Here is a 26930-nt window from a genome sequence, read left to right as displayed (position 1 = left end):
TTTTTTAATCATCGCCTGGCATCATGAATTGGTTTTGGAAGCAACGAAAGAGGCATCCGCTGTCTGCTTAGCTTTCCCCATCGACTTTGACACATTACTGCTTGAATAAGAAAGAGAATGTGGTTCACAGTCACCGGGCTGTCACAAAATTTTGAACAATGACTAATCAGTGCCCGGTCGGACTTAGCAAAATTCCGACTCCACCTTCGACTCCACACCGACTCAAAGTTTTTTTAATCAAAGAAGTCAGAGTCGAAAGTGGCGATATACTGACTCTGACTTCAACTTTGATTGTCCGACTCCAACTTCGATATTGTACATATTTTATAAAAATATATATTTTTTTATATACTAATCATATATATTTTATATAACTATAATTTATATAGTTAATTAAATTCGATAATATATAAGCATGAGTAAATTATTATAAAATAATATGTTTAGGCTATAATATAAATAGAATAAATTGACTAATAATAGTTTAGTATATATAAATACTATGCTATTAACTATTATTACCATATAACACTAATGTATAATAATATGTAATACTAATTATATAATAACTAATGTATAGTAACATTTAATTACTAATGTATTATTTATAAACACAAATATATAAATTTATAATGACATGTAATACTAATATATAATAACTAAAGTATAATAATATGTACTAGGAATGTATAATAATCAATGTAATATAATATTGATATATAAACACTAACATATAATAACATATAATTCTAATTTTTTAATTTTGGTTATGTTTTAATAAAATTGAAATTGAAATATGAAAGACCGAATCTGATTAGTGAGAGCTCAAGATTGTCAAAATTAAAATTTTAAATGGGCTAAGAAAAAAACCCAATAAAAAAGCCCAAATTTGACTCCGCTCCGACAAATCGGAGTCAAAGTCGTAGGTAGGACACTCCGACTCCGACATTGTCAGTACTCGGCCCTAGTGCCCATATACTATTATGGGAATGAACATAAATGATAGGCATACTCGGTGGCTGGGTGATACATTGAGATTATTTTATAATCAAAACATATTATAAGTTAATTAACCTAATGCATTACAACAAATGACCTTAATTTATAAAAACAAACTAAAAAAATCTACTCATCATTCATACAGGTGTAAAAAAAAACTAGAAAATCAGTTAAACAAGATCAGACTGAACCGATAGATTTGGTCTAATTTCTAAACAGTCTAGTATGGTACTAGTTATTAAGAATCAAAATCGGTCCTAAACAACTAAATCGGTGTGGTACCCGTTTCTATATTTTGAAAATCGGTTTAAATCAAACCGGACCAATATATATTTATAATTTTTTATATTATTTTATATATTATATGCTAAGTTACTAATTAATGTAACATGAAATTCTAATCTTATTATTCAAGTATATTAATTTTATAACATAAAATTAATATAACATGTGATATAACATAAAATTAATCTTATAATTTTTAATACAACATTTGATACAATATATAAATTTTAGTCTTAAACATAAATATTAATATTAAGTTATTAATATAAACTTACTTTTGATATATATATATATATATAAAGAATAAATTCATTTTTAGTATAATAAATTAGAATATATATATTCTTTTTGTAAATACTTTTTTACACATTTGATCATATATACTCATATAAAAAGTCTAAAATTTATATAGACTATAGTTAAATTCAATACTATACTAATATGTGTTAATTGTTATAAAATAATGTATTTATCCTATAATATAAATAGACTAATAGTTTAGTGTATATATATATATATATATCATATTATTACTATCAGGACCAAATCGGACTGGTTACACCCCTAATCATTCCTACATCACATTCTACACATAATTTTTTTTTCCCTTACCAAATGTGTGGTGTATAGATGATTAGTAGAATAATTCATTTAGTTTAGAAAGAATAAAAAAAAATAAAAATAAAAAATCAAGTGTGGTGTGTGATGTAAGAATGATAAGTTAAAAGACTTTTTACAAAATAAGTTTCTGTATTTTATCTTACAAAAGGCCAGTCCACTTAAATACAACATATAGACACAAAAATGTAGGGTATGGTTTGCTCATCACATACATAGACCATAATCTACAATACGAGTATACATCTTATCTTGTGGGTTCCCACCCAAATAGTGGGTCTAATGGTCCTAGCTATTTTCTGCAAGTTTTATGGTCTTTTCTTCCGCTAAATAAAAATGGGAGACCAGATCATGGTAACATCATACGTACTGAGAACAGGACAGGAAGGATCTAGAGGGTAGAAAGGCATAGACACTCTCTAAAGCCGAATTTGAACTATAATTTAGACCCCAATCCTACTTAAAAAATTAATGGAAGTTTGATAATTCAAATTGCCAATAGCCCGAATGCCTCCTGCCTGATGTATTATCCTAATGCTATTCCCCCAAATAAGCGTTATAAACAACATTATAGAAGCTTACTAGCTAGGCTATGATCTTCTAAATCGATATCTTTTGTTTGGTCTACTTTTCTCATCCCATGCAGAAGCCCAGAAGAGGAAATACATCCAGAAAAGAACAGCAAAGAAGATCTGTACTCTTATCTCGAAATTTGAACAAAGATGCTGCAAGTCGTGTTGTCAAAAGGATGAAAAGAGGTCAATAGGTCTCGTCAGAACCAAACTTCAGGCACTTCAGCACTAGTACTGTATTTATATAATGCACACGAGAAAAAAAAAAGAGTAAACATCTTTAATAGTTTGCCAAATGCCATTTCCATATGATAAATAATGTAAATAACAAGGATATTGGGCATATATAAGAGGCAAAGACAGGGTGGGGCAAAGGAAGGGGGAGTAACAGCCAGACTTGGGGAAATCAACAACCATTTATATATTCCCGGGTCAAGTTTCCGTTGGGATGCATCGATTCTAAAGACATCATGCATGGACATGCCACCGATAGATGATATTGTTAGACTAAAAATAATTTTAGAATGCGGAATTACACTTTAGAAATAAGAATTGATAGGTTTTAATGCCAAAAAATAAATACCTCCGGCTATTGATACTATTCACTGTTTTGTTGCATTTCTCTCTATGTTTGGCACTTCCAAACTCTTCTCCACTCTATTTAGATGGTGTAATACTGAAGAAAATTGAGTGAGTGAGTCTGGGGACCAAACACTATATTTATAGCCGAAACCTCCATCAAACTTCGGTGTTTATGTGTCCCACGTGATCCTATTTTCATAGGATCAATTATCAACGTGATAGAAGAGTGTTGGACCACTTCAAAACTCTTAAGTGATAGACTCATTCTCACGGACGTCTCCGTGAGAAACGGTCAACATTCTCTCACTTGGTCCACACTCCTAATCAAAGATTTCATCTTAAATCCATCGATAATCTCCATTTAAGTAATAAATGCATTAATCATGGCGATAGGTCCTCTAATGACGAGTATTACCTTCCATTTATTACTATGTATTTATTCTTTAAACATTATAATTTATGTGGGAACAATTTCTAATGAATAAACCTTATGTTTATTCTTGGTCCAACATAGATGAATTTTTCTCAAAATTTAAATTAAGATGCACATTAATATGAGAAAAAATATCAAAATATTTATGAATTTCATTAAAATAACATTGTTCATACAATGAAAAATTACATAATGGAATCAAGTCCCATGTTCACTACATGATCCTTGAATTTCAACGGTGGCATGCCCTTAGTCAAAGGATCAGCGATCATTAGTTCAGTGCTTACGTGCTCAATGACCACTTTATTTTCTTTAACACGTTCCCTTATGGCTAAATATTTAATGTCGATGTGTTTACTCCGACTCCCACTTTTGTTATTTTTAGCCATAAAAGCAGCAGTTGAATTGTCGCAATACATTCTCAATGGCCTAGAGATCGAATCCATAATTCTAAGCCCAGAAATGAAACTCTTAAGCCATACACCATGTGAAGTAGCCTCAAAACAAGAGACGAACTTGGCTTCCATAGTAGAAGTGGCAGTCAAAGTCTGTTTGGCACTCCTCCATGATATAGCTCTACCGGCCATCAAAAATATGTATCCTAATGTTGATTTGCGTGAATCAATACAGCCAGCAAAGTCAGAATCTGAGTAGCCAATTACTTCCAGATTATCCGTTCGTCTATACATAAGCATGTATTCTTTGGTTCCTTGAAGGTACCTCATTACTTTATTTGCAGCTCTCCAGTGGTCTAAACCTAGATCTGATACCAACTGTTAGACTAAAAACAATTCTAGAATGCGGAATTACACTTTAAAAATAAGAATTGATAGGTTTTAATGCCAAGAAATAAATACATTCGGCTATTGATACTATTCACTGTTTTGCTGCGTTTCTCTCTGTGTTTGGCACTTTCAAACTCTTCTCCACTCTATTTAGATGGTGTAATACCGAAGAAAATTGAGTGAGTGAGTCTGAGAACCAAACACTGTATTTATAGCCGAAGCCTCCATCAAACTTCTGTGTTTACGTGTCCCACGTGATCCTATTTTCATGGAATCAATTATCAACGTGATGGAAGAGTGTTGGACCACTTCAAAGACTCTTAAGTGATAGACTCGTTCTCACGGACGTCTCCGTGAGAAACGATCATCAGATATGGCATCCTTATTTTATTTTGCAAACGACATCCAATCTCACAATATTCTTACAATTGAGATCCTCGTTTTTTCAGTAAGTGAAAATGAATCATGTCAGTAGTACGAGGCTATTAACTAATCTTGAAAAGAAGAAGGAATGTGTCAAGTCGTGCTTTTGTAGTAATATTGGCATCATGTAAGATCATTGGTATTGGTCTAGTTAATGCAAAGTCTAAAATTTGATTAAAAATTAAAATTTTGGCTAAAACCAAAGCAATTGAAAGAACTAGTCCATATTGGATTAGCTGTCTCAAAATCAAAATAATAATATGATATTATATATTTTAATAATAATTTATTTTATTTCTTAATGTTTATTGTATTTTACAGTGCAAAAGGAAAATATAATTTCTCAAAAATTCACAACACAATAGATACACACAACAGCAGATACATAATTCCTAATTTTTATTGTTGATTATTTAGAAATAAAATATGGGTTGATGGATGAATAGTACCTCTCCAAATTTGGAGAAAACTTTAGAATTACTGTAGCTCAAAACTTAGATATTTTTTATAAGTCTAATGCAGGTCATTTTGGTAAAAATTATCTATATTTTAGATTTTATTGACATTTGACTAGTCCAATATCAATCCTCTTATGTTCCTCAACCACATTCATATTAAGTTTGAATTAAATTTAAAAAATAAATCATCAAGTAATTTGCAAGAATAGATAAATGCGTTAAAAGGCATAACTTTTCTTACAATCAAAAGAAAAAATAATATCATGCAACCAAAAAACACTCAAAGATATGCATTTTCAGCAGATAATTAATTGTGTCTTCAGAATCAGAAATCGAACGCACGTCCGCCAAAAAAAAACTACGTAAATGCAAAAGAAAACCAAAACAAAAAATCAATGAACTCAACGTGGAACCCGAACCTGTGAGAGAAAGCGGGTTAGAATTCCGGGGGAGGTCCAGGTGTGGTGGCGCGCGCGCGAGGACAGGAGGGTAGGAGATGATTGGCGGAGAGAGGGAAGAAGTCGTGGGAACGGGTGCATGGTATTCTAGGGAAGGAAAGGAGGATGAAAGAGAGGAAGGGTTTTGGAAGTGGCTTATGGAAGACGGTGGTGGAGGGACGCTGGAACCGAGTCTGATGAGACTTGGGGGCCATTATTTTGAAGGAAAACCGAATGAGCTTCGTTATGGAATTTGGTTAGATGCTCTTGTTATAGGGCTGGTTGATGGGCTTGGTTCTTGGGCTCATGCCAATGTGGGCTTGGCTAATTGGACTTCAAATTTTGGCTCTTACTGTTCTCTGGCCCAAATCTCAAAAAAGTTACAAAAACATATTTATTACTGTTCATATAAGTAACTAGAGAAATGCTAAACCCACCGATGGTGGGTCCCGATAGTGCGTTCCGATGGTTTTTTTTTTTTTTTTTTTGTGATTAATGAAGTTTTTTTAAATGATGTTATGAATTCTTTTTTTAAAAAAATATATTTAAGGGTGTTAAAAATATATAAAAAAAAAAAAAAGCAAAAACATAAAAAGATGAAATACGACTCAATTTTGAGTCCCGATATCAAAAAGATAGATATATATAAAATAAATACTACAATATGTTCGAAATATTTAACAAAAAACAATAAATATTATAATATATATTGTTTATAGATGTAGCGATCTTGAACAAACGTTTTCTCATTAGTCAAACTATTTTATTAGAGTAATTTTACATGCAGTTATAGAGTACGCAAATGACATGCAGTCATTTTAAAAAAGAGTGAAATTTATTATTAAAAAATTATATTTTTTTTATATAAGTTCCGTATTTTTTTTTAAATAATTACGTGTAATTTGTACACTCAAAATTACAATTATCATTTCTCATTTGAGTATAATTCGCAAACATCGATCAAGTAATTAAATATGACATATCCAAGACTTGTTTAAAGAAAGCCTATATATATATATATATGATGGTTTTCGAAACCCTTTCTACCAACGGACAAGATAGATATTCAAATTTCAAAGGCAATCCCCGAGACAAAGCAATTAACGTCCTTTTGACGAGTCTCCATCCGTCCAAACCCTCTCAGCATGGCTTTAAAACGAATCATTTATATATCCTCAGGTTGTGGAAGCTGGACGTGATCATGATCTTCATCTATGGCTACGTACGTACGTGCTTGTTTCTGAAAAGCTCTTGACCTGTCGTATCATATTAGTCTTGCTCAATCATGAGGGTACGTACTGAGTCAGAAAGGGATCGAAGGGAAGACATGATTAATTCTGCTCCATGTTAGATGTCGTATAAATGCAATAAAGGCAGTAGCTGAAACTAGAGGAATTTATGGGTATCGTCAAACCAAACACTATATTATTAGCTTAAAAAGTCCGATCATTATGATCAGCAAGCGCATCAAGCATTCAATGCGACTAAAAAGCAACCCAAAAATATCTTATCTAAAAATAATATTTTCTTAGAAAAGATGAAGTAAAGGAGTGCAGGGCCGCATGGGATCGAAATCACATAAATCTAATGATATCATACAGCAAACTACAAGTGATACGAGAGACGAGAGACGAGAGGCGCCTTGCCATATGAGCCTTTTTCTGCTCTTTAATTTGTAACAGTTTTCTACAAACAGAATGGTGAGTGATTGAGATATTCATGGTTGATAGAACTTATTCCCACATCTGCATTTCCATGTGAGGAGATAGTAGGTGTCATCTTCATTACGAGACCATGCAGCGAAACTCCCCTTCCTTTGGTGGGAAGGAATGACTAGCGTAGCAATGCAAGGCCTGCAATTCAAGCACTTGTTCACACAAGCAGGTGGCTTTGATCCCAGCACCATTACCTTCTGCGCTAAACTCTCGCCGTATCCTGAAGATCATAGCGATCCAATTAACATGGCAGCAAAATGCATGTATAACTTTAGTTAGTGCAGTACTTAAGCGTCGTATATAGTGCCGACCCCATGCTGGCACTGCATGGTATTAGAGATCACCTCACAGTTCAGAACCCAGTTAAATGTACTGATCGTTAGTACATTTAACAGGGATGGGGAAGATAATTTATCAAGTACACGCTTATAATAGTGAATGATGAAAAACTTAAAACAATACAATTAATTGGAGAATAGATCAGACTCAAACACCCTGACGAGAGAAAGTAAGATCCTCTTGGGATTTTTGCACTATGCTTGAGAAAGCTCTGAACAGTTTTACCGAAATGGGTTACTTTTTTTTACCTGATTTGGGAGGTATAAATGTGAGAAAAAAGATGAAAGCCACAGTGACTGCTACTTTCAGGCCGCGTAGACAAGTTATTGGGGCCATCAGTTAGTCACAGCCTATGAAGATATTGGCGATTGTGAGGTAAATAGAGTGAAGAAGGGGATTCGGAGAAAGAAGAACAGAAAGAACTATAGAAGGATCGGGTGTTTGATTGAGATAGAACGAAGGGAGGGAGGGATTTATCATTTAAGCACAGAGAAAGTTTCTTAAATAATGTATGACCAGGTTGAGGGCTGTTTCCTGTGGAAGAGACAGTTCCCTGAAGCCACGGCTCGCTCACCAATTACAAAAATTCTGTGAGTAGGAAAATGTGCTTTTTTTTTTTTTCTTGGTCTTTTTGGGGAACTGTTGCACTGACTTTAGGTTGTTAGTAAATGACTGAGGACTGAAGTCCATCAAAGCTGCTGACTTGATTGTCATGGTGTAGACTGTGCAGTGGACAGCTCATAACCCCAGTTAATCCTTGCTTTGAAATTAACCGAGATCCCGATGTGACCGAATATTTTGAGAATTTTAAGAAGAAAGTAGTATGAACTGTAGTACTTGTTTTATATTTTTGTTTGTGAAAAAATGGAAACCTAACATTTTTGTATTCTAAATCCATACATAGAATACTCCGATGCATGCATGCATGCTGCTGATCAGATTTGATTTCTACAACCTCTGATACGTACTATTGAGGACAGGCATATATACATGTTGTAGTTGTACCAATTAAATACGTCTACCATTGATGATATTCATTAAAGCAGCATACGTACGTGTCCTTCACTGCAAACTACGATCTTTTCCCATAATGCTTTTCCAGCACCCCATATAGTCTCTTCGTCCATGCAATTCCCTTTAATATTATTGCTGCTCTGTGCAGCCGACTCCATGTGAGCGAATGGTGGACTGGGATCAAGCATGCAGCATGTCCATGATTCTTTTTACCTGCTTATAAAAAGCTCATAATAAGGACAAACAAACAAAGATCATGGGAATGCCCTCATCATGATCGAAGCTACATTAAAAAAGATATATTTACATAAAAAAGTTGAGCTTTTCATATATTTACAGAGAGAGTGAGACTGGGGAAGAGCAGTTCAATAAAAAAGGTACGTAAGGTCCATCAATGGGGGCAAAAGTATTGTCGCAATACGCAATCGGACATGAATATAAAAGAGATGTCGACTGGTACACGAATTTCGAAACCCAACAAAGGGGACAAGCACCCCCAATCTAACGGTTGCTAGTAGTGTGTCTTCCCTGATCTGTCTTTGTACGTGAAGAGTGGGGAGGAATGGATTGGACGTAGCATTGGCAAAACTGTTGAAATGATAAGTACAACGTCATGCGAAAGCAGCAAAAATGCCAGGTGCTACCTAAAGGTGAAGACTTTGATCGGGTTTATCTTTTGGTGGGTCCAGATTCTGAACCTGATCAATCGAGGCTAAAAAGGAAAAGAAAACAACCCTTCACCTTTCTCTGTAGTTCTTGATCTGGGAAAAAAGTAAGCCCCACCCGTTTTTCCCTTCCTGTAGAAAAATATCCAATTGTTCACGTGACACGTGATGCTGGTCTTTCTTTTTTCAGCACAGAAGGCTATCCGCTATTTACTAAACTAATGAGTAAAAACTAGAGAGTATTGCCATTTGAGGCCTTTGAACCATATACCATAGGTCGATTATCTGTAGATGTTCAGAAATAGTTAAAACTTTCTGGCTATATATATACTCATGGGGGTCGTGAAGTTAGCGGGTCAAGAGTTATAGACATAGAGAATTGGTTTATAGAATGAAATGATATATTTGCGCAGAAAAGAAAATGCAAGGACATACAATGGGATTTTAAATTCGTTTGTTTTAGGGAAACTTTTCCATTTTGTGACAAGCAGTATATGAAGTGATCAAATAAGAGTTTGGTTTCAATTGGAATGGGACAGGCTTGGTCCGGGATTGTCGAATTAAAAACCAGATAAACAACATCCAAAATTCAATATCGTGGGAGATCATTCACCTGGCATTGTTCTGAAAGGTAATTAGGATGGTCAGGAAAAATAAATGGAGAAAGAATGAAACAGAACCCATCTGGATGTTAGCTACGCAAACCATGAAAACTCTGGTGAGGGCTGGTGGCAATAAAGGCAGTGTAGACAACCTTTAAGAGATTCTGCAAAACTTGCCCCCATGAACTTATCCTGAATTAAAGGTAATACAAGCGTGTCAAAAAGCCTGGATTATAAAAGCCACAGCATTGACATGCTGGTTGATGTTACAATTGGTAGACAAGCCCTAGTTTGCTCAAATCACCCTCTTGCTATGGAAGCAACTTGAATGCAGCAATGGCGGATTTTTTATATCTAAAAAACTTAATGTATACTTCAGCTGCTCAATCATATAATCCCTCCTGCTCCCAGATGTCGACAAGAAAATCTACCATTTCCTGTGGATCAACAAAGAATTACATATCGCATGGTATGGGGATCAGATCAGCTTTTGAGAGCATATACTTACAGCAAGCGGTATAGGATGTGAGAAGGGCTTGTTGCTCCCAAGCAAACTTTCATATGATGCATTCCAACTGCAAAGCCAAAAATTTTTACCAATGCATAGACAATGAGTGTCGACAAGATATAATAAATGAATTCATGAATACACCGATGCCTACTTTTACAAACAAAGGGGGTATATATTGCAGAAACTTTTCTGCAGACATTTCCAGCATCTTTCACCCATTGCTGTTTTTAATACAAAACAAAAAAAGGTGCCAATTTATGAATAGGCCAAACAATTTATATGCTTAAGACCACTCATCCATGACAGCCACACGAAACAGATGGGATATAGCACAAATCTTCCAACTTTTTCATCCTTTGTTTTGAAGTGCTAATAATCTTTTAAGGCCAGATGGCACAACATGAAATGAATTTGTTCCACAAGATAGGACACCGCATGTTCATATAATACAATGAACACGTTGATCAAATAAATCCAAGGGAAAGAATTAGAAAGTGTTTTCCAAAGGACAATGTCCAATTTATTTTGGTAGGGCAGGGGAAGGAAGGTGGGGAGTGAGTTTGACCCCAACGGGGGGGAGATGGGAATAATTGAACTAGCAACCTCTGTTGCATGAGGCAAGATCCCCAACCAATTGTGCTACCCCTTGGAGCTTCTCGGGTTGATGCTATTTCCTACAATCCTGATATAAAATCATAACTTAGATTCAGATTGTACAGGAGAAAAAAAGGAACTTGTTCCAAACTTCTATATAGAAGAAATATGAAAAAGATCTTCAATGCCCAAGGGGAAATAATAAACAAAATCAAAATCCTACCCTTTTTCCCTTCACTGGCTTTAACGGGGGAAAAAAGAGTAACCCAAAAGTCTTACAAATAATTGAAAAAATCTTTGACCAACTAATGAATTTTTTTTATAGGGCAACAAAAGTTTTATTGATAAAAATAAGTGGGCCTAGCTCAAGTACACCGGACATATACAAGATGCTGACCAACTAATGATTCATTACTTCAACAAGAAAAGGAGAGAGGTCAAAACAGGCACAAACTCACACGAGAAATCAAGCATCTTTTTTCCAGTATGGAATTAAATCATCTGCCAATCAAAACTAGGATAAAAGGAGAATGGCAGACAAATCTGAATATAGGTTAACTCGCCAAAACTACTTTCTTTTAGGTAAACTTGCAAGAACTATCATTTGAGGTTCAAAGGCTATGCCCTCAGATCTCCAATTATAATACCCTTATTTATTTGAAAATTTCAGAAAAACAGAAAATAGAGCAGCTCACCTTAATTTGGGTTCTCGAGCCTGTTGGCCCCTGATCTCAGATCTTTTATTTCCTACCCAACGCTGCCTAGTCTGATTCCAGAGAAGAAGACCTATAGCCGTTTAAGATAAATATTAAAAGTTCAACATAAAAACATAAAACAGCCGCATGCATACGCACACAAAGTGAATGTGTGACAAATGGAATAGCAGCATGCAGTAATGTTTACAACATCAAATAACTGAGGACACCCAATCAAAAAGCATATGCAAAGTTACAGTATGAAGGGTGGGGAGGGGACATTCTCTGAAATATTAATTGGATGCACACGGACTATCCTCCACACACACCCCGCAACAAAGGAAACAAAAAACAGAGTGAAGACCCACAGCAACGCCAGACATATGGATTCATAAGTTCTACAAAGTTACTGAACATCCAAGGAGAGTTGAAAACATACCATGATTTACAAATTCAGAAGGGGTGTTAGCACTGCCAGCAACGCCATGCAGATCCAGAACTTGGTTGGTTGTACTAATTGAGGAGATGCTTCCTTGTGACTGAATTGTGCTGTTGTCCATATCCCAGGTGCTGGTCGTCCAGAAATCCTCTAATATGATAGGTTTCTTCACCTTCTGATCTTGAATCTGCAATCCTTTTGATGGCGCATCCACTGATCTTGTTAGCGGCGGATTGGAATAGCATCCAAGACAACCACTGCTCTGTTACAAATCACATCTTGTTCTGTTACAAATCACATGTAATAATATAGCCGATAAATAGAAGCCACCACAAACTAAAAAACCCCAGAGAACCTGCTCTCTCTCTCTCTCTCTCTCTCTCTCTCTCTCTCTCTCTCTCAATGTGGAAAGAATATACTATCATTTTATAACCAAATATAAAGAGGATCACACATGCATAAATCAGCTGACAAGGATTGAAACTAGCCAGCTCATATGATACATTAAATTTTATTGAAAGTGTTGCACCCAACAAATAGCAACTGCAAGGGAAAATAGAAGAGTTCAAAGAATAATTATTAAAGATATAGCAAGAATCCATTGCATACTGGTGATAATGAACTCGGTATTTAAAAGACAGAATGAAAATAAAGCATCAGTACCCCAAACCTCATCCAGATGCTAGTTCAAGCCAAAATTAATGCAACGTGACAAAGATGTGCATGAGTTACAGCCAAATCCAAGAAATTACAAGAAAATGGAACCTTTCTTAAAGTCATTCATTGTGATCTGTAGGAAAAACTACATCCCAAAGTTTTAACACAACAAAACCGAACTATGATTCCAGTTTCAAGATGAATTTAATCTTCACTATCAATCTGTTAAGCAGTGCCATTAATCAGTGGAGGTTGAGTTCTCAGCTCTAACTTGTGCAATCAATCCAAGGAATATTTTGCATGTGGCTATTGGAAGGACTCAAAGCTTGATAAACCACAAGGGCAATACACATGCCCAATTTGCACCAGCCGTACTAATGCGCAAAGGCTCCATGGAGCCTAGGGAAAAGCACACATTTTCGAATTCACATCGAGTCATTTTGTTCTTTGGGTCTATTAGATAGACATACTACCATGCAAGATCTTTGATTTTCAATCCTTGATGACAATACAATATAACTAACTTGTAAAATAATGATAAGTATCTTTAACTTAAAAAATATAACCAAACTGCTAAGCTACTAAATGCGAGATCCGTAGTTTGTATACAGGAGAATCAAAGAGCATAGGAAATCAATCCTCTGTTCAAAATGGTAAGTCATTCCATTTAAACGGTCATGTTCTTCTTGTTCATATAAAATTAAAAGAAAATTCTATACACCATACTACTATCCTACTTTCATCCCACTAAGTAAGATGTGACATATTTATCACCATTAAATGATCATTTATTTCATGTTTCTCTATCATCTAATAGTAATGAATGTGCCACATACTACTTCGTATGATCAAAATAGGATGAGAGTGTGGTATATAACATTACTCAAAATTAAAACTTGTTCTAAACTTCAAGTCAGTTTTGTCTGTTTTTACCAAAAAAAATAATTGTTTTGGAAAAATTTAAAAAGTTCGAGTCCAGAAGAAAAGGGGGAGGGCACATACTTGTAAGTAGTGTGCTAGACTATTGGGAACATCAACAATAGAGTTGGTACAACTAATCAATGGTAATTTCTAACCAGTTCAGACCTAATCATTTTTCTTTTTATAGGTTTCCAAATCATCTTTCTAACAAATTGAATATTTGCAAAATAAATAATCAAAAGCACATTCTTTTTTAGTGCTTATTGCTTCACGAAAAATGTGCGCTTTTTGTGCTTGGGGTGCACTTAATTACATGCTTGACAACGCTGTGCATGGAATTGGCAGAAAATTTATACAAACTCCAAAATCATATCGCATGGCATTGACAAAACAAGAGAGGTAAAGTTATCGTATCACGAGATAGCCAAAGACTATCAATCCATTTGATTGCCAAAAAATGTTGAACTTTCTTTGCATATTTCATTGAACAGCATTGATTAAACCATAATTGCAAGGGACATGGGAACAATGGATTTAACGGAGGCTCATCAAGGTGTCTCATCTAGTTTAATTAAAATTTTCAAACTCTATTACCAAAGTTAATATAGAACCTCCTCCCCACGAAATAATAAAAAATGAATAAAAGAGAAACGCCATCTTATGCTTTTAGTTCTAGTGGCCGAGTCATAGATGATGAGATTGCCGAGTTCAATTGAGTTTGTCACTTCTCAATTAACCAAATTACATGATATATAGGTCAGCGATGCCCATTTAATTTCCTTCATTCAAATCTCGACTCTTTTCTTTTCCCTGGAATCAAACAACTAAATCCATAACTGATTCTAATTCAAACATAGAAAACAAAAAACTTACCCCATGTCATGCAATACAAGAAAGACACGCAAAAGCCTTATCAGATCTGCTTCGAAGTTTCCCTGGAAAATCGAAGCTACAATGGGAAAACGATTCTAGGAAAGAAATATCAGAGAGCCCTCCTGGGTGCCAGAAAAATACAATTAATGGGTATCAGAGATATCAGAGATTTCTTTTATGGTGAATCAGAGAAAAAATCAGAACAAAAATGAATAAGAAAAAAAAAAAAAAAAAAAAAAAAACTCTTTTCTTCAATCAAGGAGAAGAAAATGACCGCCCAAAATAACAAAGGAGCAGAAAAAGACCTGTGAGATTGCGTAAAAGAAGACTCACCCTCTTTCTCTTTCCCGAACCCGAAAGCCCAGTCGAAAGGGTTGGCCTTTCGGATTGCTGCTCGTCTGTCTCTGACAATAATTGGGAATAAAGAAGAATACAGGTTGAATAGGAAATACAATTATATATGGAGACTGCTAGCTCCCCTACAATTTGCCACCGTCAGGGTGTTCCTTTTGCGTTGCCCTTTTTAGCCACATCGACATTCCGATGCAGAATCTACCACCACCTGGTCCTACACAACATCATCCATGATACTCACTTTTAGTTCCTCTCTCCCCCTCTCACCCACCAGCTCATACTCCAAATGCAAGTTCCTTCTTTTGTAGAGATTTGCATCTCTCTTTTTTACTGAAAAGACACGACCTTTGTTCGCTTGGGGCACGTGATTGGGCATCGAGAAAGAAACGGAAAAAGAACTCGGATTTTTCAATAGCTAGCACGCGTGTTCCATACTCGGGAATATCTGTACTGATTTGTTTATCTTCGGATGTGTCTATCCTCTTCTTGTTGAGCAACAAAAACCTTCCTTTGCTAAATTCATTTCGCTCGTACATTTTGCTTGCTTACATTTTGTATCTGCTTCTGACTTGCAAAGAACGTTTTGGGATTCTTGGTGCTTCTTCATGTCATAGAAAACTCCATTTCCGTCAATCAAAATTGCTTGCTTGTAGATACCGAATATGCTCGCCACAATTAATCTCATTTAATTCAAAGTTGCATTTTAACCTTTCACGTAAGCGTAAGCGTGTATGCACCTACTTCTTTTTCAATATGAATTCAAACTCCCGAGAAAACCACTCGTGCATGGCTTTTTCTTTCTGAAAGTGGGTCACTTTTTGTATTCTTTAACCAGTTTCCACGTAAGTAATGGAGGATTACCTTTTTCTTTCACGTGTTCTGTGCGTCAACCCCGACGAATAATTGGACCCCAATCAATAATTGAGAAAATCCGACTGTTCTCAAATAATGAGGGATGTTTTCAGGGTTTTTTTTTTTTTTTTTTTTCAGCAAAATAAGATATTTATAAATAAACTAACGATTACAAGATACAAATTTGAGATGAGTCTCTTACAGTCTTTTTAAAACTAATATATTACAACACATAAAAAAAATACAAGTTCTGGAGCCAAATGAATGGCTCTCACCCATTTCTCACAAGAAAATACAGATTGGTGACTGTTTTTAAATAGTCTGCTGAACAAACTATAAAGCTGCAGCTATAAGCCTCGATAAAGGGTTGTGTGCTGTAATGTGTTGGTCTGAACTGGCTGGAAGGAACTTCATCCACTTTTACTTTATCCTTGGTTAGGAAAAGAGAGACGAATCGCGGGCGAGAGGCCATCTCTGGTTATGGCGGTGCGTGTAGTACATGCACCACACCTGGAGAGGAGTGGAAGGTTGGAATAAGTAGATTCGACACCGCTGATCCCAACGGTGTCACGCATGGCAGAAGAAAACTTTTCCAGGCACGACAGCAAGTGAAACTCACGCATGGCATGAATCGTGCGTGAGATTTACACGCCGCTCGTATGGACAGATTTCTTTTATTGTCTTGAAGATCGGCGCTTGGAGAGGCTGATCGTGGGGCGCGTGTCGGACTTTGCTCGCTGAAAAGTAACAGATCAACTAGTTTTAATACTAACGAGTGTTAAAAAAATAAAAAAAATAAAAAAAATCTAGTAAAAAACTGAGGCTAGCGAGGGAGGTCGGTCTCCAACCCCCTCCCCCAGCAAAAGGATCAAAGTCCTGTCAGCGACGATGAGTTTACGAAAACGAGAGAAAACATTGTTTGGAGAGAGAAAGAGATGGCTAACCTTCGAGAAGTACCTCCTGTATTCAGGTTGATCATTCCATTCCAAAATATGAAAATTCATCTTATTTTTAATTTAGTGTTTAAAGTGCATCATTTATATTATTTAAGCCGTGAGATTTGATTTATATAATTTAAATTTTAAATTTTATCTTATAAATTAAATTATGCCAGATAAATAATATATGACGTAGATGTCTTAAAATAATAATGCTCAAATATAAATTTAGGTGTTCAAATCGAATTGAATGGAAATTTGACCCCATGTTTCTTTTTTTAGTGTTATGTTGCAATACATGAGTTTCACTTTCGAGAACAAACTTGAAATAATCGACTTTCCGAAATTCCTTTTCTTAAATAACCCAAATTTTGTTAGAAAATGACCTGATTATTATTACTTTCAAAATTATTTCCACCACAATTCGAGTAAACAAACATAAGAACAAAATTGACTATTTGGAGAGGATCGAATAACGTTTGGATGTTAAATCGAGTTGAGTTGAGTTGAGATGAAAGTTGAATAAAATATTATTATAATATTATTTTTTAATATTATATTATTTTGAGATTTAAAAAAGTTGAATTATTTATTATATTTTGTGTTGAGATTTAAAAAAATTGTAATAATTATATAAGATGAGTTTGGGAATCCAAACTAACTGTTGAGATGAAATGAAATAAAAGTTAAAAGTTGAATAAAATATTGTTATAATATTATTTTGTAATATTATTTTTATTTTGAGAATTAGAAAATTTGAATCGTTTATTGTATTTTGTATGAAAGTTTAAAAAATTTATAATAATTAGATGAAATAAGTTTAGAAATTTTTTGTATCTAAACTTCAAAGAACCTCTAAAAATTTAACCAATTGAAATATATAGAATGCACAATCCCTTAGATGGAAACAAAACATTGTGCAATAAATTTATCAAAAAAAAAAAACTTAAAGAGTTAAGGTAACGAGATAAAATGAGTTGAATAAAATATCATTAGAATATTATTTTTTAATATTATTATTGTTTTGAAATTTGAAAAGGTTAAATTGTTTATTATATTTTGTATGAAAATTTAAAAAAGTTATAATAATGAGATGAGATGAGATAAGGTGAAACTATCTCTAAATCCAAATAGTATTGGCATTGACTTCATCAAAAATCTAGCCAAATGTAAAATACAGCTTATTTCTTTCAAACACAGGTATTGGATTAGTAAAAAGATAAATTAGAAATTGATTTACAGTAAAACATTCTTTTCCTTCGAATTTAAAGTGTTACTGTTCACCAACTAAATGTGTTTTTTATTCCGGTTTAATCGCACAACCGCCTTTTCCTTCATATAGGTTTCATCTCTCACTTTGTTATACAGTTCGAATAATTTCTGATGCAGACTTTCTACACCTCGTACGTTCTCTATTTATAGTCATCTAAAATATAAACTGTCAACCAATCACAACTTTTACACTACACGTAATAAAATTTTAATTTTTCCTCACATTATTATTAATTAAGATTCTTTCCATTTTACCTCTGGACAAATGAAATGATGCACGTATGAGGCGCACGTAAGTAGGAGGTGAGTAATTAAAGTTGAGAAAAAAATTAATTAAAAAAAAATTAATTTAAGGATAAAATTAAATTATTAATGTTCATATGATTTTATTAATGTAATTGTAAAATATGAAAAAATTAAAAATAGTATTATTAAAAAAATATTATATTATTATTTTCATGAATCTAATAATTAATTTAATATAAAATTATAAATAAAATTTTTTTGAAATTATAAAAAATATGTACTTTGCTTCAAACTTTGAATATCAATTTGATGAAGCGGAGCCAAGTATTTCCAACCACAGAAACGAGAAATACAAGATTTTTCTTCTTCTGAGCAAACCCAGAAAAGCCAAGAATAGTACAACTCCTCAATACGAGCACTGCATTTTTTGCACACGCTCCTTGAGAATTCCATTGTACAATGCAACCCGATTCTCCGGCATTCCACTCATTCTCCGGAGCTCGCTTCTGCAACCCATATCAACTTCGCTCCGTTTCATGTGCTCCTTCCTGTATTCCTCGCCATTCCCACTCGGATCCTTCGCATTCTCAGCAAATTGCACTTTCTTCTTCTTCTTTTTATCCCTTCTCTTTTCGTCTACAGTAACAAAGAGAAAACACAGTCATTTACCAACAAAAATGATTGGATGTGTTATAGAGCTGCACAACCCAAGCATCCCGGATCGGAACAAGAAAAAAGATAATTAAGGAACCCATACGTACCTGAATATAAGCAAGAGCGTAGAACTACTTGCATTTCCGGCTGCTGGGAATTTTGAGTATCCGAAAGTTGGGTTGGTGTGAAAGATTTTTGCCTACAATAAGCAAGAAAGAGAGCGGTGCTAGAGATAACCATGGCTGTGGCCAAGACCAAACCCTGTGATATGGAAGACATGGCGAAACAAAACCTCAAAGAAGATCAAGAAAGAAAAGATCAGAGCCCAAGGAAGTTCCTGTTTGTGGGTTCGAAGAGAAGTGAACAGGGAGGACTACTAAATAGAGAAAGAGAGGTTGTGTTTGTATAGTTTAATCAGAAAAGGGAAGGGTGGGGGGAAGTTTAGCGGATAATTAAAGAAAATGGGAAGAAAAAGGGATGTGGGAGTTGTTAAATTAAAAGGCAAGAACATCCGGATTTCTCTGGTGCTCTTTGGCATCAGAGAGGAAAGAAAAGGGAAAGGAGGAAGAATTTGGTAGTTTTGGTAGGGGTTTTGTTCTGGGGCAGTGCATGTGCAGGCCAAAACTGGGGAATCTTTTGGGTGGGGTGCGACTGAGCTCTGCAGTCAACTTGGGGGGCTTCTAGAGGAGAGAATGGGAGGGAACCCCTCCTGGTCAAGATTTTGAGAGTTTAGAAAACGAGTAGGAACGGGACTCTGGCAGGTCCCCCCGCCCTATGAACAGAGAGTCGTTTGCTCGACTCGTATTACCAAGGAAATAGGATAGCATCTTCGTCGGAGAGAGTACAACTAATCAACTAACTAGCAAGTCGCCAAGTTCCTACTTCTTTTTGTATTCTTTTGATTACTGTGTAGTGGTTCAGTCATTAATACTAAGGAAAAAAAAAAAAAGGTGTAAAACCTAACCATTTTGTGGGTCATCTGTCTAATGTGACAATATTATATGTTTACTTGTAATATTTCAATAGAAAGCAACTGATTGACGTATTAAATTGATTGTTGGTATTAGTAAGATTTGAACTAATCTAGCACGGATTGTTTTGCTTGATTATTGTCTTTTTTTTTTAATCATATATTTGCAGTATCGGTAGTTTGATTGAAGTTGCACATTAAAGTTCAGGAAAATACTTGATTACAATCATATGGGTTTATGTGATAAAACGAGGCTATCATTAAATACCTAAAATAACATTTTCTATGCGTATCGATGAATTTTATCTTCTAGTAATCGATAAGAAATATTCAATGAGTAGTGATAAATACACAACATTTTTTACAACACATTATAAAATAAGGGTATTTTTGTAAAATGATGTTAGTTTTATAAGATATTTTACAAAAATACCCCTCCTTTTAAAACATTGTTGTATAAAATGTTGTAAAATGTGTTGTGTTTATCATTTTTCAAAGAAAAATAGAGGGGGCAGCATTTATGGGCTAAACAAACAATACTCAAAAGCTATACTCGTCAGCATCAAAATCACACAGCATTACCATATCTCTAAAAATCCAGACAGAAAAATAATCTCCGCAGATTATCACAAGATTAAAAAGAGAAAAGAAAAGAAGAGTTTATTGCACAACTAACATAACAGTAAAGACTGGTGCAGAAGGTTATTACTTTGATGAACCAAGAAGGAAATACCACTAAGTAGTAAGGATTGGAGGCATGTAGTCAGATTTCGCACCCAGAACACGAGCCTTGGTGTCTGGGAAGAACTCAAATCCAGGTAGCTCTGTGATTTCTCCTTCACTGGCTACCCCAATAGGGTAACGCAGCAGGTGACCAGGCAGGTCATGCTCAAGTGTCTCCCTTGAATACAGATCCCAATATTTGTCAGCAACCTGGTTCACCTTCCTGATACACTCCTCGCTTTCTGGCTGAAGGAATGAATCATCAAGCATGCCAAGGTGCTCGTACCACAGTGCCATACGGAAACCATGGATCTGGCCGCGTGCTGGCTGCCTGGTGGCCAGATGATATGGTTGGTAGGCTCCCATTGCAATCTCAGAGTCCCTAGCACCATCCATAGATCTCTGGTTGATGTTGGCAGATCCAACAATTATATATTCATCATCGACTGCAAACACACACATAGGTCATTTCAATGACATAATTTATATCGAGGCAAAAGAAACATCACCGAAGTTGAATAAATACTTTTTGAGTTGATTAACGTTCAAACTTGAGTGGAAAATTAGTTTTTTTTTTTTTTAACTAGGGTTCAAATAGCGGTGGCATATCTTACCAATCATCATCTTGGTATGTACATAGATCATGAAACGCCTGGCCTCCTGGGCTCTGATGTAATCTGAATCAGGTTCTGGTTTTTCTGAAGGCTCGTATTCTCCATGCTTTTTTACCTCCCGATTTCCAAGGCAGAAAAATGTTAAATAGTTCCGAGGATCCTCCTCAATGCCCTTGGCTTTCAGAGCCTGAATAATATCTTTATACATCATCTCCATTGTCCTCTTCTGCCAATCTAATATTGCTTGAACTGATCCACTCTCTGGGATACCCTCTGGCCACATTGGGACAACGATATAGACTGTGAACCTCTCCCCTGCTTCAATCTTACTAACAATCTTAAGTGAAAGCTCCTTTGGAATCAGATGCAGGGCACCAATATCCTCAGGCTTAATACCATCAGCACTCCAGGCAAAGGAGCTTCCAAGGAAATACTGATTTTCAATATAAATGAAATCCTTTGCTCGTCTAATAGCATTAATATAAGCATCCTGAATGCTTCGGTCAATGATGTTATCCTTCCCGCTAACAAGCCCAGCTCTAGCTGCATCTTCAGGTGTCTCTGGGAAGCCAAAAGCAGCTCCACCATCAATGGATCTAAACAACTGCACATTCCATGTCTCATGGTCATCCGGGAACATAACTGGCGATGGGGTAATAAGAATATCATCAAGCTCTCTGAGCTGAATAAGTAAATCCTTACCACCCTGCTTTCTCCACCTCTGCTCAAAATTAAATAAGACATCCCAAGCAATGGGTCCTTCAAGTCGGGAATGTATATCATGCCATGGTTCCCTTGGACCACCTTTTGTTATTGAAGCACCGGTAAAATTGGGCTGATGAAAATCATCATGATGCACAGTGTCCAATGTCCTGAAAACTGAATGAAAGGCAGTGTCATATCTCCCATCACAAAGATCAAGACCCCCAACAAAGCTCACAATTCTCCTCTTCTGTGATCCTCCGGTAGGCAGCTCGCTGTCCACCACCACAATCTTCTGGTGATGGGTGAACATGGTAGAGATCTGTAAATCCTGAATAATGCTCCCACCATCATCAGGATTTCGGGGACATAAGACACAGTGCACATCAGTGTTCTGAAAATAATGTTCAGTTTCTTCATCATGGGTGGCCATCAATCCATCCTTTTTCAGTAAACCGACAGAAGTCCTGTCATCCCAAACAAGCATAAGAACTCTAACACCTTCACTTGCCTTTTTCTTAAGCAGCTCACCAAGCATGATGTCTCCTCCGGGCTTTGGCCTTCTTGAGTCCCTTACCAAGGAAATTTCAGTATAAACAGACCATCCAGTAATGTAGATCAAGTGCTTTGCATTAGAGATTGCATCAAAAATATCTTCCCAACATCTGTGGGGCTCATAATATGTCCCACCAGCAAGAGGGATTTTAGGAATAAAGTTATCTGGTACGTGAGCATCTTGGTACAGAGAAACCCTACATCCTTTTCTCTGAGAGAAGAATGTGTATGGTACTCCAGGAAATTTAGGACTTCTGATACCCCGAGACCAGCTACGGTCTTTTGCAACGTCGAAATATTGTAGCTTGACATGAATCTTAGAACCTCCATGTACAGGGTTTTTTTCCTCATCCAAGATTTCAACCCATTTATCCACTTCTTCTCCATACAATATTTCTTCAACAGATACATATGCTCTTCCGATTAAGGTTGCCCCAATAGGATTATCATCTTTGACAGTGAATATAACATCTGAAGCCATATGGGCGCAGTAAATATGGAAAGACTCATACCACCTGGGGTTCTTATGCTCGTTTTCTATAATTCTTGTCCTGCCAACTCTAGCTTTTCCTAGATCGATAGTTGCATAGAGTTTAGTAACACCTTTGCCAAAACCAACAGTCTCTTCAATGCCTTCCATAAGCTACAAAATGTAATTTCACTAATAAATTACAAAAATGAAAGGAAAAAATAATAATATTGATACTGTTAGTAATAGCCAAAAAATAAATGATAAATAATAAAACAATGTTTTGAAAATTGAAAATGAAATGCCAGTCTGTGAATGAGGAAAACAACCTTCCAAATTGGAACACCTATAGTCCAGAAACAAGCATCATATTCCAGAGATTAAATAAATTGACGATAGACACAAATGATAAACTTGGTTAGAGTGTAGTATATTAAATGCTGATGGGATCTTCTTACAGTGCAGATGATGATAACAATTGCAACGGAAAGATCCTTGATAAGAGAAAGAACAAATGAAAAGAAAATAAGAACCACGATCTTTAACAAAATCTGGGTGCCACAACAAAATCCATAAAGAAAAAAACAAAAGGAAGGTGTAGGATTTGACAGCCTATGATTAAAAGCATTGCTACAGCTCTAATTGATCGGGGCAAATCTGGGTTGATGAAAAGAAGTATTGAAGCAGATGGTCATAGACTAGAAACTACAAAATCAGTTTCTCATTCTCAAACACTGAATTTACCATCTGCTTTTCGTCTAGCATCAACCATTTGTTTCCACAATTTTTCCGTTTATCAAGTGCATGCTTGGCATACATGTCCAATTCAAGTGAAATTTATGAGTCAGAAGTCAGAACACAAATATTCGAAGTGTACTTGGGATGCACCCTTTAGAAGACGATTAAAAAACTTATTCAATCATCTTAAAAATGTTTCTTTTAATATTCTCTACGTCCTATGTTTATGTGTTTTTTTCAATTGACTCATATCGTTGCATCGCCGATCATCGGGATTATAAATTTTTTTTCCCCAAAGACATCTACATTAAACCATAACAACCCAATACTTGATTTGTTCATACACATATATACATATATGATTTAACTCTAAATACCAAATAGGTATCAAAATAACTTAAATAACTAAACAAAACAAAAACATGGCTCGTCGAGAAAAAAAATCAATAATACAAATCACAATGATTGACTCAGATCCTAGCTGATATATTACAAATTCTGTAGAAAATGAAGTAAAAAGAAAAATAAGCATATACCTTGCGGAAGATCCTAGGGCCACCGCCAGTGCGGATCTCGTCCACCTCAAAGATCGTAGCGTGAAGCGTCCCATGTAGATGAGTGTTTGTCATTTCTCACCTGCGTTCACCAGAACCCAAAATTAAGAGAAAGATAAGCAATCTAAAAGTAATAATAAAAATAACAAAGAAGAAAATATCAGGTATAAGCGCCAGAATAGAAGGAATGGTCGGATCAGAGTGCAGAGGGACCTAAAAGTGTTGAATCCAACAGGATACTGGAATTGGAGAGTAATATTAGTCGTAGACGGTAGATCAATCGAAGACGATGATCAATTAATTACTACTATTATGAGTTTGTAAATGAGAGAGATTAACCAACCTTGGGTTTGGGATTTGAGAGAGAGAGAGATCTGAGAAACCGAAAAGAGCAAGAAAATGGAGAGGATGCGATCCGCCTTTGGTTCACTCGATAATATATACAGCACACTGAGACGTCGGGAACATGAGGGAGAAAGATCCACTAAAACAGGGAAAATAGCAATTAAAATAGCTCCCCGTGGAGCATCGGTGGTGGAATACGACGATCTGACGACAATACAATGCAATGATGATAATGGCCTTTGGAAAATAAAATTATAAAATAAAATAAAATAAATGGAATTGATTTTGCTTTGTTAATCACTGTTCAATGTCCCACAGATGGAGGTTAATGAACAACATTATTCGATTATCTGTTTGGGATAAGATTCATGCACTCATTGTCTTAATTCATTTATTAAATAAATTATTTATAAATATAAAATTATGATCCACTATTAAAGCATGAACTCTTATAAAAAGTCAGCTCGATTTATATAAGATGGTATAAATCTAATAACTTATTAACTTTGTGTTCATAATTTTATAATGTTATTTTTAACTTTATAATAAAGATATTTAAAATATTTAAAACTATAAATGAAATCATGTTTATGATTTAATACAATATTTGTCATATGAAAGTACTACATATACAAATGTATTATATAAAAATAAATCTACAAACTAACGTGATTTTATATTATTTATTAAATCTATCTTACAATAAAAATAATTTTACAATCTGATTTACTGCATTAAATCACGTTAGTTTATAGATTTATTTTTGTGTAATCATTTTGTGACTACAAAATTTCTCAAATATAAAAATATATGTGTAAATCTGACTAGTTTAGGTAGTGAGATATTATGAGAATAACTCACTATTATTTAATATTTTATTATTATTTTTCACTACTATTCATTACTATTTAATACTCTATCATTATTCTTTCATTACTTTTTTTACAATTATTCATATAATACCTGAGAATACCTCACTACCCAAATACAATTATATAAACAAAATTGACTTATAAAATTAATAATGAAATATTTTGGTGTGGTTATAGAGTTGGTTAATTCTGGGTAATGTTTTAATGCATGGTTGCATCTTTGGTCAAAATTGTGGCAAACCGTCTGGATTGTGTCCGCATCTAATTCTAAAATACATATCGATTTTATTTTAAATTGAGTTTTTTTTTATGTATATATATATATTAATATTTCTTGTTTGAACAATTCAACATCCTGATTGCAAATTCTTGCCAAAGTATATGATACACTAATTTTTTAAAAGGTATATCTGACAAATGAAGAATATTTCATATATTTTACAAAAAGATTCTTTTGGTCGAATCACATTGTGTTTTGACTCATTAATTTAGAGGTAGAAAGATAGAAAAAGGAAGACCATGATTACTTTACCACCAAAGGTGTATCACATTCTCTATGGAAACTTAAGTCAATGACCAAAATAATAATAATGTTATAATTCTCAAACTTAGATTTTATATTTAATAAAGTGTAATGACATCTACAAATCATAAATAAATAAATCTCATTTATTTATTTTATAAAATGTAAATTTCACCGTACAAAATATAAAAAAAAAATTATTAAGATCCACTTTTTTACAAATTCATAAACAAAAGTTATAAACTTTAAACTCATATATAAACATAACTCTTTAATAAAATTACGATCCTGTTTAGAATGAAAAATGATATTATATCATCTTATTATTATAATTTTTTTAAATTTATATACAAAATATAATAAATAAACTAATTTTTTTAAAATTTAAAATAATAATATTATAAAATAATATTTTATTCAATTTATTTAAAATAAATTTAACTAATCTCATTTCAATCCAAACGAGACTAAAAGTGTCCCTTCCCACGTGGTAGCTGGCTGCCAAGGGAGTGAGTGGCTCAGTGGGGAATGCATGTTCCTTTTTCCTTATTTTTGATTGGGAGAGAGAAGATTTCCTCCGTAAATGAAGGTGAGATCTCCGACAATCTAGATGACAACCAGGGATCCCCAATTACCTTTTTGATTAAAGTTAAAGGATAAGATGATATTGGCAAGATTTGATAAAATAATAATATATATATATCTTAAAAGTTTTGATTCTAATTTAAAACCTATTTAGATATAGAAATAGTTAAATCATCTTACTTTTATCTCATTTTATTTTATTTTATTTTAAATAATAATATTTATTATTCATCTCACCTCATCTCATTCAATCCTAAATGAGTTAGGCATATGTTTATATATTGCTTAATCCATCTTTTATGTGTTTCATTCTTTATTCCCTTCGGCACGTGTTTATGTCTAATCGG

General features: G+C 34.5%; 4 protein-coding genes across 8 annotated transcripts; all 4 read right to left on the bottom strand.

Moving 5' to 3' along the window:
- Positions 1 to 6623: 6623 nt before the first annotated feature.
- On the bottom strand, positions 6624 to 8205 carry LOC121247068 (EPIDERMAL PATTERNING FACTOR-like protein 8). The gene is made up of 2 exons (XM_041145401.1): positions 7895 to 8205; positions 6624 to 7527 (listed from the first exon to the last, which is right to left on the bottom strand). Exons 1-2 carry the CDS (start codon positions 7980 to 7982, stop codon positions 7310 to 7312), a joined length of 306 nt encoding a protein of 101 aa, XP_041001335.1. The 5' UTR covers positions 7983 to 8205; the 3' UTR covers positions 6624 to 7309.
- A 1866-nt stretch (positions 8206 to 10071) lies between these two features.
- LOC121247503 lies at positions 10072 to 17080 on the bottom strand. 5 transcript variants are annotated; one of them, XM_041145841.1, is made up of 6 exons: positions 17071 to 17080; positions 14618 to 14739; positions 12167 to 12423; positions 11728 to 11818; positions 10436 to 10502; positions 10072 to 10364 (listed from the first exon to the last, which is right to left on the bottom strand). In XM_041145841.1, exons 2-6 carry the CDS (start codon positions 14620 to 14622, stop codon positions 10311 to 10313), a joined length of 474 nt encoding a protein of 157 aa, XP_041001775.1. In that variant the 5' UTR covers positions 14623 to 14739; positions 17071 to 17080; the 3' UTR covers positions 10072 to 10310. The 5 variants fall into 5 exon arrangements, with proteins under 5 accessions (XP_041001775.1, XP_041001773.1, XP_041001774.1 ...); XM_041145839.1 differs by lacking the exon at positions 17071 to 17080 and adding an exon at positions 14923 to 15647; XM_041145840.1 differs by lacking the exon at positions 17071 to 17080 and adding an exon at positions 14951 to 15647.
- Positions 17081 to 18584: 1504 nt separating this feature from the next.
- LOC121247505 lies at positions 18585 to 20166 on the bottom strand. Its single transcript, XM_041145844.1, has 2 exons — positions 19041 to 20166; positions 18585 to 18915 (listed from the first exon to the last, which is right to left on the bottom strand). The coding sequence occupies exons 1-2, from the start codon at positions 19210 to 19212 to the stop codon at positions 18686 to 18688; spliced, it is 402 nt and encodes a 133-aa protein (XP_041001778.1). The 5' UTR covers positions 19213 to 20166; the 3' UTR covers positions 18585 to 18685.
- Positions 20167 to 20459: 293 nt separating this feature from the next.
- On the bottom strand, positions 20460 to 24818 carry LOC121247501 (phospholipase D alpha 1). Its single transcript, XM_041145837.1, has 4 exons — positions 24602 to 24818; positions 24241 to 24340; positions 21241 to 23140; positions 20460 to 21072 (listed from the first exon to the last, which is right to left on the bottom strand). Exons 2-4 carry the CDS (start codon positions 24331 to 24333, stop codon positions 20639 to 20641), a joined length of 2427 nt encoding a protein of 808 aa, XP_041001771.1. The 5' UTR covers positions 24334 to 24340; positions 24602 to 24818; the 3' UTR covers positions 20460 to 20638.
- Between the last annotated feature and the right edge of the window lie 2112 nt (positions 24819 to 26930).

This window comes from Juglans microcarpa x Juglans regia, chromosome 1S (genome assembly GCF_004785595.1).
Source record: "Juglans microcarpa x Juglans regia isolate MS1-56 chromosome 1S, Jm3101_v1.0, whole genome shotgun sequence".
Taxonomy (NCBI): Eukaryota; Viridiplantae; Streptophyta; class Magnoliopsida; order Fagales; family Juglandaceae; genus Juglans; species Juglans microcarpa x Juglans regia.
This window is presented reverse-complemented; position numbering and strand designations above follow the sequence as displayed.

Excerpts from the sequence above, each read along its gene's own strand:
- LOC121247505 (XM_041145844.1), bottom strand. The coding sequence starts at position 19,212 with ATGTCTTCCATATCACAGGGTTTGGTCTTGGCCACAGCCATGGTTATC. Across the intron at positions 18,916-19,040 it reads ACGCTCTTGCTTATATTCAG|ACGAAAAGAGAAGGGATAAA; the intron begins GTACGTATGGGT and ends TTGTTACTGTAG.
- LOC121247501 (XM_041145837.1), bottom strand. The coding sequence starts at position 24,333 with ATGACAAACACTCATCTACATGGGACGCTTCACGCTACGATCTTTGAG. Across the intron at positions 23,141-24,240 it reads GCCCTAGGATCTTCCGCAAG|CTTATGGAAGGCATTGAAGA; the intron begins GTATATGCTTAT and ends TACATTTTGTAG. Across the intron at positions 21,073-21,240 it reads ACATACCAAGATGATGATTG|TCGATGATGAATATATAATT; the intron begins GTAAGATATGCC and ends GTGTGTTTGCAG.
- LOC121247068 (XM_041145401.1), bottom strand. The coding sequence starts at position 7,982 with ATGGCCCCAATAACTTGTCTACGCGGCCTGAAAGTAGCAGTCACTGTG. Across the intron at positions 7,528-7,894 it reads ATTTATACCTCCCAAATCAG|GATACGGCGAGAGTTTAGCG; the intron begins GTAAAAAAAAGT and ends TATGATCTTCAG.
- LOC121247503 (XM_041145841.1), bottom strand. Across the intron at positions 10,503-11,727 it reads GCTCGAGAACCCAAATTAAG|TTGGAATGCATCATATGAAA; the intron begins GTGAGCTGCTCT and ends TTGGCTTTGCAG. Across the intron at positions 10,365-10,435 it reads CACATCCTATACCGCTTGCT|GAAATGGTAGATTTTCTTGT; the intron begins GTAAGTATATGC and ends GTTGATCCACAG.